Source organism: Loxodonta africana, chromosome 1, assembly GCF_030014295.1.
Source record: "Loxodonta africana isolate mLoxAfr1 chromosome 1, mLoxAfr1.hap2, whole genome shotgun sequence".
Classification (NCBI taxonomy): Eukaryota; Metazoa; Chordata; class Mammalia; order Proboscidea; family Elephantidae; genus Loxodonta; species Loxodonta africana.
Window position 1 is genome coordinate 198,183,766 of NC_087342.1, and position 17,208 is coordinate 198,200,973.

General features: G+C 36.8%; 1 protein-coding gene across 4 annotated transcripts in view; it reads left to right on the plus strand.

The window, feature by feature from the left end:
• The window catches only part of AKAP7 (A-kinase anchoring protein 7), a 154,310-nt gene extending 138,229 nt beyond the window's left edge, over positions 1-16,081 (plus strand). For 3 of the 4 annotated variants that reach the window (XR_010322906.1, XR_010322907.1, XR_002787577.2), the window contains 2 exons: positions 14,430-15,082; positions 15,344-15,453. Coding sequence is in view for 1 of the 4 variants with exons in the window: in XM_064290886.1 (XP_064146956.1) it covers positions 15,344-15,549 (206 nt within the window). In the remaining 3 variants the exon portion in view is untranslated. Of the gene's footprint in view, positions 1-14,429; positions 15,083-15,343 lie in introns of all 4 variants that reach the window. The other variant, XM_064290886.1, reaches the window with a different exon arrangement.
• Positions 16,082-17,208: the final 1,127 nt, after the last annotated feature.

Genomic DNA, 17,208 nt, shown 5'->3' on the forward strand with positions numbered 1-17,208 from the left:
ACAATTTTTCCAGCTCTTGCCGGGACCATCTATTGTGATTGCTCTCAGAGCCGTAGGTGGTGGTAGCTGGGCACCATCTAGTTCTTCTGGAATCAGGCTGGTGGAGGCTGTGGTTCAAGTGGTCCATTAGTCCTTTGGACTAGTATTTTCCATATGTATTTTGTTTTCTTCATTTTCCTTTGCTCCAGACGAGATGGGACCAATAGATGAATCTTAGATGGCTGCTTGCAGGCTTTTAAGACCCCATACGCTACTCACCCAAGTAGGATGTAGAACATTTTCTTTGTGCATTTTGTTATGCCAGTTGACCTTGATGTCCCCTGAGACCATGGTCACCAGCCTTCAGCTCCAATACCTCTGTTCCTAAAAGTGTTTGGATGTGTCTAGGAAGCTTCTATGACTTTGCCTTGATCAAGTTGTTCATAGTAAGTCTTGAAATCAGGTAGACAATTCTTCCAACTTTGTTCTTTTTTTAAAAAAAAAATATTGGCTGCTCTAATTCCTGTGCATTTTCTTATAAATTTTAGAACCAGCTCATCAATTTCTCCAGAAAATCTTGGTGAGGTTTTGATTGGAATTGCCTTGCATCTATAAAGCAATTAAGGAGAATTCACACCTTAACAATATTAAGTCTTTTAATCTATGTACATAATTTCTCTTTCCATTTATTTAGGCCTTATTTCTCCCAGGAAGTTTTGTAGTTGTCAGTGTATATAGGTCATGCACATATTTAGTTGACTTATCCGTGTTTTAGAATTTGTGTGTTTGTAAATGATATTTCTAAAAGTTCCATTTTTTTATGGCTAGTATATAGAAATATATTGTATATGGGGCTCCTTCTTTAGTCTGTTAAAAAAAAAAAAGGGTGGTGAATTATACTGATTGATTTTCAAATGTTAAATCAATCTTGCATTCCTGGAGTAAACCTCTCTTAGTTATGTATTATCCTTTTAATATATTGTTGAATTTGATTTGGTAATATATTCCTTGGTGGTGCAGTGGCTAAGTACTCAGCTGCTAACTGAAGGGCCAGCGGCTTGGACCCACTAGCTGTTCTGCGGGAGAAAGATGTGGCAATCCGCTTCCATAAAGATTACAGCCTTGGAAACCTCTGCCCTATAGGGTCACTATGAGTCGAAATCGACTCCGTGGCAACAGGTTTTTTTGGTTTATTCATGGGGGATATTGGCCTGTAATTTTCTTTTTTGTAATGTCTGTTTGGTTTAGATATCATCAAATAAATAGAAAAATGTTTTCTGTTTTCTGGAAGAGTTTGTGCATTGGTATAATTTCTTCCAAAAATGTTAGGTGGAATTTAGCAAAAGTGAAGCTGTCTGGGCTACTTCGTAGAAAGGTTTGAAACTATGATTTTAATTTCTTTAACTGTTCTGTAACTATTCAAGCTATCCTAATTATTCTTAAATGCACCTTGGTAGTTTATGTCCTTCAGAGAAATGTGTCGTCTATTTCATCTAGTTTGCAGTGTCTGTTGGCATAAAATTGTTCATAATATTTCCTTATTATCCTCTCAATGCCTGTAGCATTGGTGGTGATGTTACTGATATATGTAATGTATATCCTCTCTCATTCTTGATATATGTAATATATATCTTCTTTTTTTCCTCATCAGTCTGGATAGAGATTTATGAATTTTACTGGCCTTTTTCAATGAATCAGTTTTTGGTTTCAGTGATTCTCTCTGTTGTTTACCTTTTTTAATTTTATTCAGTGTATAAGTCATGCACATATTTAGTTATTATTTTTATTATTTCCTTCTGCTTACTTTAGGGTTAATTTGATTTTCTTTTCCTATGTGGCAGCTTTGATAATTGAATTGAGACCTTTGTTATTTTCTATCATAAGCATTTAATGGGCTACAAAATTATGGTTTTCGTTTAAAAATATTTTCTAATTTCCTTTTTGAATTTTTCTTTGATCCATGGACTGTTTACAAATATGTGTTTAATTTCTAAAAAATTGGGTGGTTTTCAAGACATCTTTCTGTTACTGATTTCTTATTTGACCGCACTTGAACAGAGAACATTATTGCATGCTTTCAATCATTTTAAATTTATTGAGACATGTTTGATGACCCAGGATGTGGTCTGTCTTGATTAAGGTTTGTGTATACTGAAAGGAATGTGTATTCTGCTGTTTGGAGGAGTATTCTATAATTGTCAGTTAGGTGAAATTGGTAACTACTGTAGTTCAAGTCTTCTGTGTTCTTACTGAATGTCTCTCTCCTTGTTGTTGATATCAGTTATTGAGATTGGTTTTGAAATCTCAAACTATAATTATGGATTGTCTATTTCTCTTTTCAGTTCTATTAGTTTTTGCTTCACGTACTTCGAAGCTTTTGTCATTAGGTGCATACACATTTAGAATTTTTATGTTATCTTGATGAATGGACCCCTTTATCATTATATAATATCCCTATTTTTCCGAGGTAATATTCTTTTTTCTGAAATTACTTTGTCTGACATAAATATAGCTTTTCTACTTTCTTTTGATTAGTATTAGCATGGCATATCATTTTCCATATTTTGCTTTTAACCTTTCTTTGTCTTTATCTTTGAAGTGAATTTTTATTTTTTTGGTAAATAGCATAGTTGATTCTTGTTTTTTATCCAAGCTAGTGCTCTCTGGCTTTTTATTGTGTGTTTAGAAAATTTGTTTTATGTGATTCTCAGTATGGGTAAGTTTAAATCTCCTATCTTGTTGCTGGTTTTCTAGTTGTCCCATGTGCTCTTTGTTACACTTTTTTTCCTCTTTTATTGTCTTATTTTGTATTAAGTTTTATGATTCCATTTTATCTCTGCTTTTGGCTTATTTAGTCTCTTTTTTATTTTTATTTTAGTGACAGCTCTAGAGTTTTAAATATATGTCCTTAACTTGTGATGATGGGCCTTCAAATAATATTCCATTCACGTTTAATACAAGAATTTTATAAAACTACTTTCATTTTCCCTCCTCCCAGCCTTTGCACTGTTGTTGCCATACATTGTATTTCTACACATTTTATAAACTCCATTTAAAATAGTTCTTTATCTCTCGAAGGGATTAAAATTAGGAAAAAAAGTATTTTGTGTTTACCTACGTACTTAAAATTTTCAGTTCTCCTCTTGCCTTTGTGTAGATCAACATCTTATCTGATATCATTTTTTTTTCCCCCTGAAGTTTTTCATTTAACATTTCTCCTAATGCTGGTGTGCTGCTGGTGAATTCATTCAGCTTTTGTATGTCTGTCTGAAAAAGTCTTTATTTTGCCCTCATTTTTGAAAGATAATATTTCTGGATAAAGGATCCTTTGCGACCTTTCTTTTTCTTTCAGTACTTTAAAGATGTGGCACAGTTGTCTTTTGTCTTGCATTTTTTTCTTGATGAATAAGTTTGCTGTTATTCTTATACCCCTTTCTTTGTATAAAATGTGTCTTTTTACCCTTGGTTGCTTTTAAGATTTTTTCTCGATACTGGTTTTCAGCAAAGTAATACTGATGTTCCTTGGTGTGACCTTCTTCACATTCCTTGTACTAGGGATTCTTTGAGACTCATGATTTGAGGGTTTATTGTTTTTATTGAATTTCAAACATTTTTTGCTATTATTTTTTCAGTGCCACTCTCCTCTTTCCTTAACACCCCCCCACCCCCTCAAATTAGATAGGTCCTATGACCCAAGATTCCTACTTCTTAACTCTTTTGGAATCTATCCTTTACATTCCTACTGCATCTACTGTGGCTCACTACATCATTGTTTCTCTCTGTCTATTGCAAACAGATGCCTCTGTTTTTTCCTGTCTCTAATCCTTCATCCATATTCCACATGGCTACCAGAGTGGACTCTCTAAAACAGCTATGCTTAAATTCCTTCAACAGGTGCTTATTGTCTATAGAATGAAGTGGTCTCAATGGCATGGTACATAGGAACCTTCATCCCTAATTGCAATGTAACCTTCTTTTCCCCTATCCCTACCTCCTTCCCTCCCATGACTTTGAACTCTTTATATCATTACTATGAAAGTACCTCCAGCTCTCCAAATACGTCATGCTCTTCCATGCTTGCGTGAGCATACTCATGTCTTTATTACGTCTGGAACACCTTCCCACTCCCCCTCATCTCACATGTGTCCCCATGCTGGGAAACCTCTTTCACCAAGCTAAAATATCTCCTCTGTGAAGCTTACTTTGTTAATCCTTTCCAACTACACTGGACCTTGAATGTATTCTATTATAGCACCGTTGTGTTTTTAAGTGCCTTTGAGTCGGTTCTGACTCATAGAGAAAATATCTTATTTATTTTTAAATACTTAATAGTGGCAGCTAGTAGGTGGTTAAGTATTAAGTAAATGAACAACTGGCATTTAGCAGATGTTTGGCATATTCTTCTTAAAATAAGTTGAACTCAAATTTAATCATGAGTATAAGATGTACTCTAAAATAACTACCACATTTTGAGGGCCTACTATGTTCCAGGCACAATGTTTGGCACTTTTACATACAGTATCTGTAATCCTTATACCAACAATGCAACAATATTATCATTCTCATGACTGTTTCAATGAAGGGAAACAGGTTTGGAGAGGTTGTGGACAAAGGCATGCAGACAGTAAGTGGCAGAATTGGATTTCAAACTCATATGTATATCATGATTTTCCTTTACACACGCATTAGGAGTTCATTCACATCGCCATCAGTATTTTCCAGGGTTCCTAATAAGGAAAGACAGTATTACAGGAGAAATTGCATAGGGAGCAATTTGGATCATAATAGGGACTCAGAGAACTGACATTCCGGACTGAAAGAGAAAAATCTCTAAGGGGCAGTGTCCAAGGTCTGCAGTGTCCAGAAAGAGAAAGCAGGAGAGCTCTTAGGTAGGCTTTTTGGCCTACAAGTGTCCAGCAAATATGTATTGTCCCATCTCTGATAGGACTATTTGAATGTCGTGAGGTTACAAGTCATAGGGATCATCCTAATGCATGTGATTTGGGGGTTGCTGCAATGATGTGTAGATCAGGCTAGCTTCAGGCAGTGACGCGGGGAAGGAACAGTGAAGGGATGTGAAGACTGTGAAGGTGCCAATACCAGCCATTTAAACAAAGACCTGAAGGGTTCGTATTTCTTTGTCATCGTGACAGCTTTGCTGAGGCTGCCTAATTCACCACCCCAGCCCACTCTGGCTTCAGGGTGACTGCCTGTTGGGACCTCTTCTTTGCTTGGTTTCCCTTCAAGGCTGCTCTTAATACCCAGTTTAGTTGCATTCTGACCCCTCCCACCACCTGCCCTGCCATTTAAAAATGGCGAGGATGGGGGTAGATGAAGCAGCATACAGGGTAGAAGTCTCCAGAACACCTGGGGCTTGTCCTGTAGTATCTAAAGCATCATCAGTTTTCTGTTTTATGCTACTGCCTCCAGAATAAAACTTACAGAGGCATGGTTCCTTCCCTCTTGGAATTTATATTCTAGAAAATTTCTATAAAAAATGGTTTTAGTGTTTTAATTCTAAAAATTTCTGGTGTGGCTTGTATGTGTGTATGTTAGTAGGGAGAGCATCAGTACTTAGCAGGAGATGGGGAGATTTATTTACATGTGGGAACCCCATTTCCTGGGTGTTGCTTCTTGCAGACAAGGGTCCAAGGACAGTGTCACTTTAAGTGAGCACTCGGGGTGTGGTTCCTGACCTGTCTTTCATCACAGATGAGTTGAAGGTGGTGTGCAAGGCACTGAATGTGCCACTCCAAATTTCCAAAGAGCCTACAGATCTATAATTAGTGTTTCTCTTTAGCCAGATAGATCAAAGAAAAAGTAAGCTTGGTTTAAAAAAAAAAAAAAAAAATTCGCTTTTAAGGAGGACACAATTACACCACAGGACAGAAAGTACAAAGTTGTGCAGATGATGGGATGTTGCTTATGAAGCCTTCCCTCAGATAACAAATGGGGTTTTTGGTGGTTGGAATGTGAGAACTTTTTAATGTGGCTGCACTCTCTCCCTTAGTCTTGCATTGGATTGTAATGGAGTTTTTTTTTTCATTTCCTTTTTTAAAAAAATTCGTGTGATCTATCCTTTTGAGGACAATTAGGACCTAGGCACTCAGGGTGGGTTGGGGGTTGTGATGACTTGTGGAGTCCTTTATGTGACATGAATTAAGCATTTGTTGGGTGCGGCTCATCCATAAGACCAGCTAAAACACATTAATATTGTTCTTAAATTATCCTAGTATGTGAAAATTATTCTTGCAACCACAAAGGAGCTCAATTATTTTCTGTTTTATAACCACAAAACTCAATTTTATCCCTGCACTGGTTAGTTTCAGAGATCTCAGTAATATAAAGGATAACAATCAAAAGTAGAAACCGTGGATTAATGATACTACAAATTTTACAAAGAATGGCTTTGCTTACTTGAAGTTTGTTGAAAAGTTTCCTACTCTGCTTTTTTAGGGGCATAACTGTGTCTGGGGGACTGAAAAGAACTTTTCATTACCTTTCTTTTATATTTTTAGTATTCTCCTAAGAAATTGATTGAGGATACTCTGGAAAGATTTCTAAAATAACAGTGTTGGAGACAAAGGTTACTCTTTTCATTTTAAGTAGGTCAGATATTAAACAATCCAAATAGACCAAGAAAGAATATTTTTATCAAGACTTTTTCGCATACATTGGGAATATTTTTCATTCATACAGATAGTTTGTGTACAATGCAGCGGCAAGCCGATCTGCCAGTGTTAACTAGGCTACAGTTAAAATGAAAGTAATCATTTATCTTAGAGGTCACTGTGGGAGACAGATATTTTTATTCAAGTAGGGGGCAGAAGAAAAGTACAGCATAACTTTAATCTTAAACGTTTCTTTTTCATTATGTCGAATTGTCTGTTAATTGCGGGAACACAATAATGCCTCACTGGAATGAAGATGCACATTTTTGAATTGCCGTATTCTTGTAGGGCTCTGTGATGAGCTTTCCTGTAGGGTCTTGCCTGGACCAACACTGACAGCCCGAGGATGCTTTATGGAAATCTTAAGGGAAGGACTGGAGTCCAGGTCAGATCTGGAAGATTTGTTTATGAATTTGTTTATTTTTTTGGTTGGTTGCTTAGTTTTTGCAGATAAAATTTGTCCCATAGGCTGGATATTTTGTTTATATTGACCATATTAATCAAGCAAAGTGAATGAATGGAGGTTTTTCGCACGGATATTTGGATTATTCTGGCATTCACTGCTCTTACTTTAGGTATAGATTTCTGATCATGGTATGCTCTCCTTATAGGAAGATAGTAAGTTTTTTTTTTTTAAATGCTTGCTACTGCCTTCATGAACTTGAGTCAACAGTTTACTCAACTAGCAAATATTTATTGAGCTCTTATTGTGTTTAATAAACTGTGCCATATACTGGCAGAGTGAGAGATAATTGAGAAGCCCAAGATATGGTTTCTGTACTCAAAATTGTGTCTTTAGAAAAGAAGACACCGAATCAGTAGTTGTTGAATCAATATATTAATAAAAAAAAATAATAATTTGTAAAGAAGTTAAGAAAACCAGTGGGACTTTGTTTTGTCCACAGCTTTATCCCTGTAGGCTAGAAGAGTTTCAGGCATATAAAAGACGATGTACTGTGTATGCAGGCTCATCACTTCCAGCTGGGTTAGTCCCGGAAGGCTTCATGGATTCGGTGGCACAAGAGAGGGCAGTCAGTCTGGAAACAGGAAATGGCATGGAGGCTCCTAAGATGTTGGAAACTAATGGTGGAGTTGTGGCAGTGGTGTGTGATCAGGGTAGAAAGGTAAATTTTGGAATGCCCTGGAAAACAAATTAAGTTTTCCTATAGGGGCCATGGAAAGTCAAAGGCATATTGCAGAAATATAAGTGAGAGTCGTCATACCAGATGCACTGAAGAATGGAGAAATTGGGAAGGGCACATTGACAAGTCATGGTGATTAGGTGGGTTTAAGAGGGCAGGAAAGGAGTCAAAGATGGTGACAACCTTATTTTGACCTTAGCTGACTTGAGTAATAGTAAAAGCATAAACAAAAATAGGAATTCCAGAAGGGAAAATCAGTTTAAAAAAAAAAATTAATTGTATTTTAGGTGAAAGTTTACAGCACAAATTAGTTTCTCATTCAAAAATTTGTACACAAGTTATTTTGTGACATTGGTTGAAATCCTCCCCCTTTCCCTTTCCACCCCGAGTTCTCTGTGTCCATTTGTCCAGTTTTCCTGTCCCTTCCTGCCTTCTTGTCTTTGCTTTTGGGCAGGTGTTGCCCATTTGGTCTCGTATACTTGACTGAACTAGAAACATGTTTCTCACATGTTTTTACATGTGTTATTGCTTGTTTTATAGGCCTGTCTAATCTTTGGCTGAAAGGGACTTCGGGAGAGGTTTCAGTTCTGATTTGGCCGTGTGTCCAGGGGCCATAGTCTCGGGGCTTCCTCCAGTCTCTGTCAGACCAATAAGTCTGGTCTTTTTTTGTGAATTTGAATTTTGTTCTACATTTTTCTCCCACTTTGTCCAGGACCCTCTATTTTGATCCCTGTCAGAGCTGTTGGTGGTGGTAGCTTGGCATCATCTAGTTCTTCTGGGCTCAGGGTGATGGAGGCTGTGGTTCATGTGGTCTGTTAGTCCTTTGGACTAGTATTTTCCTTGTGTCCTTGGTTTTCTTCATTCTCCTTTCCTAAGAACATGATGGGATCAATAGATTTTAGATAGCCACTCATGAAGTTTTAAGACCCCAGATGCAACTCACCGAAGTAGGATGTGGAACATTTTCTTTATGGACTGTTATGCCAACTGACCTAGATGTCCCCCAGAACCATGGTCCCCAGCCCTCAGCCCCAGTAAGTCAGTCCCTAAAGTTGTTTGGATGTGTCCAGGAAGCTTCTGTGACTTTGCCTTAGCCATGTTGTGCTAACTTCCCCTATATTATGTGTTGTCTTTCCTTTCACCAGAGTTAACACTTATCTACTTTTACTACCTAGTTAGTGATTTCCTCTCCCCACCCTGATAACCATCAAAGATTGCTTTTTTTTCTGTATGTAAACCTTTTCTTGGGTTTTTATAGTAGTTGTCTCATACAATATTTGCCCTTTTGTGATTGACTTATTTCACTAAGCTTAATCCCTCCAGATTCATCTGTGTTGTGAGATGTTTCGTGGATTCATCATCATTCTTTATCTTTGCATAATATTCCATTGTGTGCATGGACCATAATTTGTTTATCCATTCATCTGTTCAAGGGCATTTAGGTTGTTTCTGTCTTTTTGCTATTAGAAATAATGCTGCAGTAAACATGGGTGTGCATATGTCTATTCATGTGAGGGCTCTTATTTCTCTAGGATGTATTCCTAGGAGTATGATTGCTGGATCATATGGTATTTCTATTTCTAGCTTTGTAAGGAGGTGGTATATCATTTTACATAGCGTTTGTACCATTTTACGTTCCCACCAGCAGTGCATAAGAGTTCCAGTCTCCCCAGCATTTATTTTCTGTTTTTTTGGTTAGTGCCAGTAATGTCAGGTGAGATGGTATCTCACTGTAGTTTTGATTTACGTTTCTTTAATGGCTAATGATTGAGAGCATTTCCTCATGTGTCTGTTAGCTGCCTAAATGTCTTCTTTGGTGAAGTGTCTGTTCATGTCCTTTCCCATTTTTAATTGAATTATTTGTCTTTTTGTTATGGAGGTGTTAAAGTATTCTATAGATTTTAGAGATTATACCCTTGTCAGATACGTTGTAGCCAAAAATTTTTTTTTACTCTTTTGGTGAAGTCTTTTTGTAAGCATAAGTATTTAATTTTTAGGAACTTCTGGTTATCTAGTTTATCTTCTGGTGTTTATGCATTGTTAATTATGGTTTGTATTCTATTATGCCATGTATTAGGACCCCTAGCGTTGCCCCTATTTTTTGTTCCATGATCTTTGTTGTTTTAGGTTTTACATTTAGGTCTTTGATCCATTTTGAGTTAGTTTTTGTGTCTGGTGTACGGTATGGGTCCTGTTTCATTTTTTTACAGACATGCATCCAGTTTTGCCAGCATCATTTGTAAAAAAGACTGTCTTTTCCCCATTTAATGGACTTTGATCCTTTGTCAAAGATCAGCTGACTGTGGGTAGATGGATTTACTTCTAGGTTCTCAGTTCTGTTCCATTGGTCAATGTGTCTGTTGTTTTGACTATGGTGGCTGTATAGTGTGTTCTGAGATTAGGTAATGTTAGGCCTGCTACTTTGTTGTTTTCCTTCAGTGATGCTTTGCTTATCCAGGGCCTATTTCCTTTCCATATAAAATTGGTGATTAGTTTTTTCATCTTATTAAAGAATGCTGTTGGTATTTGGATCAGGATTACATTATGTCTGTAGATTGCTTTGGGTAGGATTGACATTTTCGCAATGTTGAGTCTTCCTATCCATGAGCATGGTATGTTTTTCCATTTTATGTAGGATTCTTTGCAATAGTGTTTTGTAGTTTTCTTTGTATAGGTCTTTTATATCCCTGGTTAGATTTATTCCTAAGTATTTTATCCTTTTTAGGAACTATTATAAATGGTATTGTTTTCCTGATTTCCTTTTTGAAGTTTTCTTTGTTGGTATACAGGAACCCAGCTGATTTTTGTATGTTGATCTTGTATCCTGCTTCTCTGCCGAATCTTTCTATTAGTTCCAGTAGTTTTCTTGTGGGTTATCTATGTATAGGATCATACCATCTGCCATAGGGATAGTTTTACTTCTTCCTTTCCAATTTGGCTGCCGTTTATTTCTTTTTCTTGCCTTATTGCTCTATCTAGGACTTCCAGCACAATGTTAAATAGGACCGGTGATAAAGGGTATCCTTATCTTGTTCCCATTTTCAGGGGGAATGCTTTTAGCCTCTCTCCATTGAGAATGATTTTGGCTATTGGTTTTATAAAGATGCCCTTTATTATGTTGAAGAATTTCCCTTCTGTTCCTATTTTATTGAGAGTTTTTTATCAGGAATGGGTGTTGGACTTTGTCAAATGACTGTCAGTTGAGATGATCATGTGATTCTTTTGTTCTGTTTATGTGGTAGATTATGTTGATTGATTTTCTAATGTTGAACCATCCTTGCATACCTGGTATGAACCTCACCTGGTCGTGGTGTATTATTTTTTTGCTATGATGCTGAATTCTATTGGCTAGAATTTTGTTGAGAATTTTTGCATCTATATTCATGAGAAATACTGGTCTGTGATTTTCTTTTTTTGTGGTGTCTTTGCTTGGTTTTGGTATCAGGGTTATGCTGGTTTCATAGAATGAATTTGAAAGTATCCCTTCCCTTCTGATGCTCTGAAATAGTTTGAGTAGTACTGGTATGAGCTCTTCTCTGAATGTTTGGAAAATCCTCCAATGAAGCCATCTGGGCCAGGGCTTTTTTTTGTTGGAATTTTTTTTTTTATTACCTCTTCAATCTCTTCTCTTGTCGTCAGTCTGTTCAGATTTTCTATCTCAGGTTATGTTAGTTTAGGTAGGTAGTATGTTTCAAAAAATTTGTCCGTTTCCTCTAGGTTCTCAAATTTGTTAGAGTACTGTTTTTCATAGTGTTGTGTTATGATCCTTTTTATTTTAGCTGGGTCTGTTGTAATGTCACCCATCTCATTTTTTATTTGGCTGATTTGCTTCCTCTCCTGTTTTTATTTTGTCAGTTTGGCCAGTGGTTTGTCGATTTTGTCCAACTTTTCAAAGAACCAATTTGTGGTCTTTTTGATTCTTTGTTTTGTTTTTCTGTTCTCTATTTCATTTATTTCTGCTCAAATTTTTGTTATTTCCTTTCTTCTGGTTCCTGTGGGCTTCTTTTGCTGCTCTATTTCTATTTGTTCAAGTTGAAGAGGTAATGTTTCATTTTGGCCCATTTTTCTTTTTTGATCTGTGCATCTATTGCTACAAATTAACCTCTGAGTACTGCCTTTGCCGTGTCCCAAAGGTTTTTGTATGATGTGTTTTCATTCTCATTTAATTCTAGGAATTTTTTGATTCCCTCTTTGGTTTCTTCTATTACCTGTTGTTTTTAAGCAAGGTGTTCATTTTCCATGTATTTGGAAAATGAGCTTTTTGTAGGAAGATTTTTTTTTTTAACCTCTTGATGTTGGAACTAACAGAGATACTTCATTGTGGACCAGTAGTAATTCCAAAAGCACAGAATATTAGACCTGAGAGGGACCTTGGAGATTGAGTTATTAACTTGACTCAAATACAACCCTGCTATCTTACCTATGAGAATGTGGACTAGTAGGTTCAGGAATAGACTGTAGGAGCACAGCCTCCAGCCTGAACTCAGCACGCATAAAGTGGCAAATGTAGAGTAATTTCCAGTGTTTTGAAGGGTACTTAAAAAGTATTCATCTGCACTTTGATTTTCCCACTTAGATTTCAAAAGCCATTATACAAATGGTTCCAGGTAATGCATTTGGAGCTGTCATCTATACAGTATAAACACTGTATTCTAAGGTTGAGGCAATATTCTTGCTCATGCTTACTAATGGGGACAGCCTTAGCTTTCCCCAAAATGTGATATTAGTAATGGATTTCTTTATTTTTCCTTTAAAAAAAATTTTTTGTTTTGCACTTTAGATGAAAGTTTACAGAACAAACTAGTTTCTCATCAAACAGTAGACATGTTTTATGACATTGGTTAACAACCCCATGACATATGAACACTCTCTCTTCTCAATCCTGGGTTCCCCTCTTTATCTTTCTTTTAATGATATCCTGACATCTTTATGTGTTATTGTTGTTAGTTGCCATCGAGTTGACTCTGACTCACGGTGACCTTATATATAACAGAATGAAATGTTGCCTAGTTGTGCACCATCTTCATAATGGTTGGTGTGTTTGAGTCCATTATGTGTAGTGAGTTCTATATAGATGTCACTAAGCTGAAGCTTGGAGCCCTGGTGGCACAGTGGTTAAGAGTTCAGCTGCTAACCAAAAGCTTAGCAGTTCAAATCCATCAGCAGCTCTTTGGAAACCCTGTGGGGCGGTTCTGCTCTGTTTTGTAGAGTTGCTATGAACCAGAATCGACTTGACAGCAATGGGTTTGGTTTTTTGGTTTAAGCTGAAGTTTACTCAATTCTAAGCATGTTTTATCTAGGGCCTTGGGATCTGGGGCACCATATTGACACTTTGAGGAGGGAAAGCTGTCTCTAAATTTCCCCAATTTTAGCATCTCAAGATAGGCCTCTAATTAATCCCCTCTCCTGCTTGTCCTTTCAAGGGATGTGGCTAGGAATGGTGGGGGTGATTATAAGCAGGATTGGTTCTAGATATGTGTTACATAGAAGTGACAACACTCGGCGGGTTGAGGGACCAGTTTTCATCCTTGATGTATATGTTTTTCTAAACAACCTCTGTCACATGTGAGGATAGAAAATAATGCCTTATATATGAATAATAATTCACAATGGATGTGAATCTTTCATTCACAACCATTGTATCCTCTTGTCCCAGACCCTAAACTGCAAGGGCAACACTGGGCTTTTACTTTCTGGAGCCCATTGGTAATATTCCAAAACTGAGTTGATCTTAACATGTGACACTTTCCATTACTTCTTTGCCTCCAAGCATCTGCCTTCCTAGGTCCACAGCTCAATGGAAAGAAACAGGGAACTGAGTGGACATGGGAGAAGAGCCTCTTTGTTCTTTTGTCCAGTTATGGGAGAGTGGGAAATGTGTTGCATGAGAATAGATGAGAACCAGCTCCTTTACAGTAAAATGAAAGATGGAATAATTAAACCTTAACCTTCACTAGCAGGGAAGCAAAATTATCATAAAATATTAACATCTAGTAATTTACTATCATGATCTTAACTCTTCCTTGAAGAATTTCTTATTTCTTAGATTGCAATGATAGCACTGAGATTTAAAAGAATATTAGTTTCACAACTTCTTTTAAACTAGTTCCTAGTAGTAGTAACTGCCTTTGCCGTCACAAGAATGCTGAAAGTTTATTTACACCCAATCTATAGGCCAAGGGTTTTTATAATAAGTGATCCTAAGTAATCAGACTATAGGGAAATCTGGATTACCTGACTGTTGATAGTGAAGAATGGGAAGTGGAAATAGAGCTAGTTGGTGAAGTCACATGTCTGAGGCTCCAGGTGGTGGGCAGAAAAACTTTAATTGTGGTGATTAGCCTTGGATGTGAGAAGAACAAAGATTTCATGTAGAAATGGAAACTTCCAGTGTCACTAGGTAGAGTATTTCTAGATTGGGGCTAATGAACTACTTTTTAATCTGAAGAAGAAGCAGGCTTCTGCTTTTTCAAGTACTGAATGAAAAGCCAAGCCAGTATTCTTGGATTTATAGATCCAGTTTACCAGATTAAAGGGCATTTGCTCTTTTTGACTGACTGAACTAGCTAGCCCCTGCATGCCAAGTTTCTAGGGTGCTATGCTATCAGTGATCTCTCTTCTCTATTGTGGAATGTAGGTGAAAAGAACGGAGGTGAGCCTGATGATGCTGAACTGGTAAGGCTCAGTAAGAGGCTGGTGGAGAACGCCGTGCTCAAGGCTGTCCAGCAGTATCTGGAAGAAACCCAGAACAAAAACAAGCCAGGGGATGGGAACTCTGTGAAGCCTGAAGAGGCCGATAGGAATGTCAATGACAGTGATAACAACAGGAAATGAGACCCTCCCCTGGCCTTACAGCTCCATGAAAAGTATCCCTGCTGCCCTCTGCTAAGTCACAGGACTGACCTGTAGCGTGTCACTGAAGTGTCTCGTGTGGAATCCAAAGAGACTGTCTAATACTTTCATGATAGATGTGTTTGCCTTTCTGAAACACAGCATAAGAGAAATGAAGTGCTGGGACTAGCAGAGGAAATTAATTTATGGAAGAACGGCCTAAGTTTTCCTCACCCTCAGCTCACAGGAAGCTCTTGCTGTGCACGGGGGAAGAGGACTTTGGATTAAGCCTTGTAGACTCAAATTTAAGGCCTCAGAGAGGCCTTGCCATAAATGGAATACTGCCATTTCTATTGCTTAGCAGGGCATTTTAACTACTCCATCAGAGGCCAAACCACAAAGCTGGCAAGTGCAAAGTTTAAAATAATCACTGCGGAAATCATCATCCATATAATCTCAGTATGTGATGTTTCATGTTTTCCTAATTATGATGTTGCTACACAGTGATCTTTATTTACCATAAATTATGTTTAATGTAAATAATATATTTTTGGTGAAATGCAACCTTTTCTATAAAATGTGGGCAACATTTTAAAGATTTTTTTTTAACTCCTAAAAGAAAAAAAAATTTTCTTTTTCTTTAATAAGTCAGTGTGTCATTTCTTAATGTTTTTCATTGGCATTTATGTGTAAAATGCATTATATAATTTCTTTCTTTAGGCCAGAAACCTATTGGAATCCGGGACTTAATTAATGAAGCTTTGCATCGAGAAAGGATGAGTCGGAAGTCCAAAGTGAAACAGATAAAGGAGCTTTTATTAAAGCCTGAGACTCAGGCCAAAATTAGGAGGGAGCTTTTTGAAGGAAGACTCATCAATTACAGGGATCAAGTAAAGAATGTTGATTTTATTGCGACTTTGACATAAACTCTACACTGCTATCATGAAAACATGGTTCATGCAATCTTTTCAGTTTATTAGATATCTCTTTGGTGAGTATCGAAGGGGTGGCCTGATAATGTCCACATAATGGCAAGCACCAACATTTGGTAAGGAAATAACCATTTCTTGCCAAAAAAAAAAAAAAAAAAACCTGATTCTGCTCTGTTATATTTTAAGCTGAACCTATACTTTAGAAGGGGCCTTGGTGGTGCAGTGGTTAACCATTTGACTGCTAACCAAAAGGTCAGCAGTTCAAATCCACCAGCTGCTCCTCAGAAACCCTATAGGGCAGTTATACTCTATCCTATACGGTGGCTATACGTTGAAATCGGCTTTGGTTTTGGTTTTTATGCTTCAGAATGTTTGTTTTCTGTAATGTTGAGAAGTATTTTGTAAAAAGGACTTCTTAATTAGCTGTTGTGAGATGTTCCTTGGGTCCTTGCAGATAAAAAAATAGAGACTGAAAAATCATTTACAGACAAAAAAAAAAAAAATCAGTATTTTAAGAGTCACTTGACTACTGTTGACATTTTTTTTAAAAATCATCAGAAGCACTGTTCAGACATGTCTACATCTAGTGTTTTTAATCGGAAGTGTGAATGTTTATTGAGCATTAGTACTTGAATGAACATTTGTCAGTGTAATTATTGTAATCACTGGCTAAGAATGCTTTACAGTATCCATAGGTACTGTTTTTCACTGATCAAAACATAATTTTCTTTTTCATTTTTTAGTGAATAAGTATTTGGGGTTTTTATTTTCTACTTTTCTGAAGATAAGCCCTAGGTCCTAACCTTTTCCCTTGCAATCTGGATTTGTTTGCACTGATACATTTTTAAAGAAAATTCTTGAAAAATTTCCCCCATATGATGATTATTGTTAACAGTTTTTTCTATGGTCCTTGTAAAATTGTTGCTACTAATAAAAAAAAAAAACTAATAGACCATGATAAAAAAAAAAAATGATAGAGGGGAAAAATTATCTGGAGATTGTTATGGATTGAACTGCATCCCCCAAAATATGTGTTGTAAATCCTACCCTGTGAGATCAAGTATGAAAGCATTTCAAATATAAAATATAGTTTATTCATGGATTTTTGCTATTTTTTCACTGGGTAAATTATACTACATTTATTTATACATGAGTTTATGCATTTTTCATGCCTCTTAATAAATGTATGGTTTTCCCTTTGTTGCCTTTCTGCATTTTTTCTCTGACTCTTGGAAATTGTTGGATCTGTGTTGGTACAATGAAATCATAAGCAGGAACTCTGTTAGTTTCAGTATTTCTTCACCCTTGTGTTCCTGTCTTCATGCTGAAATAACGCAGTTCTCAAAGCACCTAAAGACCGGTGTGATAGGAACTGTTGTCACCTTTAGACTTTTAAAGCATTTCAAATCAGACTGCTCCACAGAGAATTAACAACAGAACCTTAAATTCAAAGGGAACTTAGATAGCATCTCATAACTACTAATAGTGTGTCACTGAAGTGACATCACTAGCAAAGATGAAAGGGGCAGGTCTATCCAGATGCAGAAACCTGGGAGCTCCCTTACCATGAAACATCTCCCAGTGGTAGAGGGTCTTACTGTTTGTAGATGGCTTCCTTAAATCAACCCTTAAAATAGCAAGCAAGTACATTTT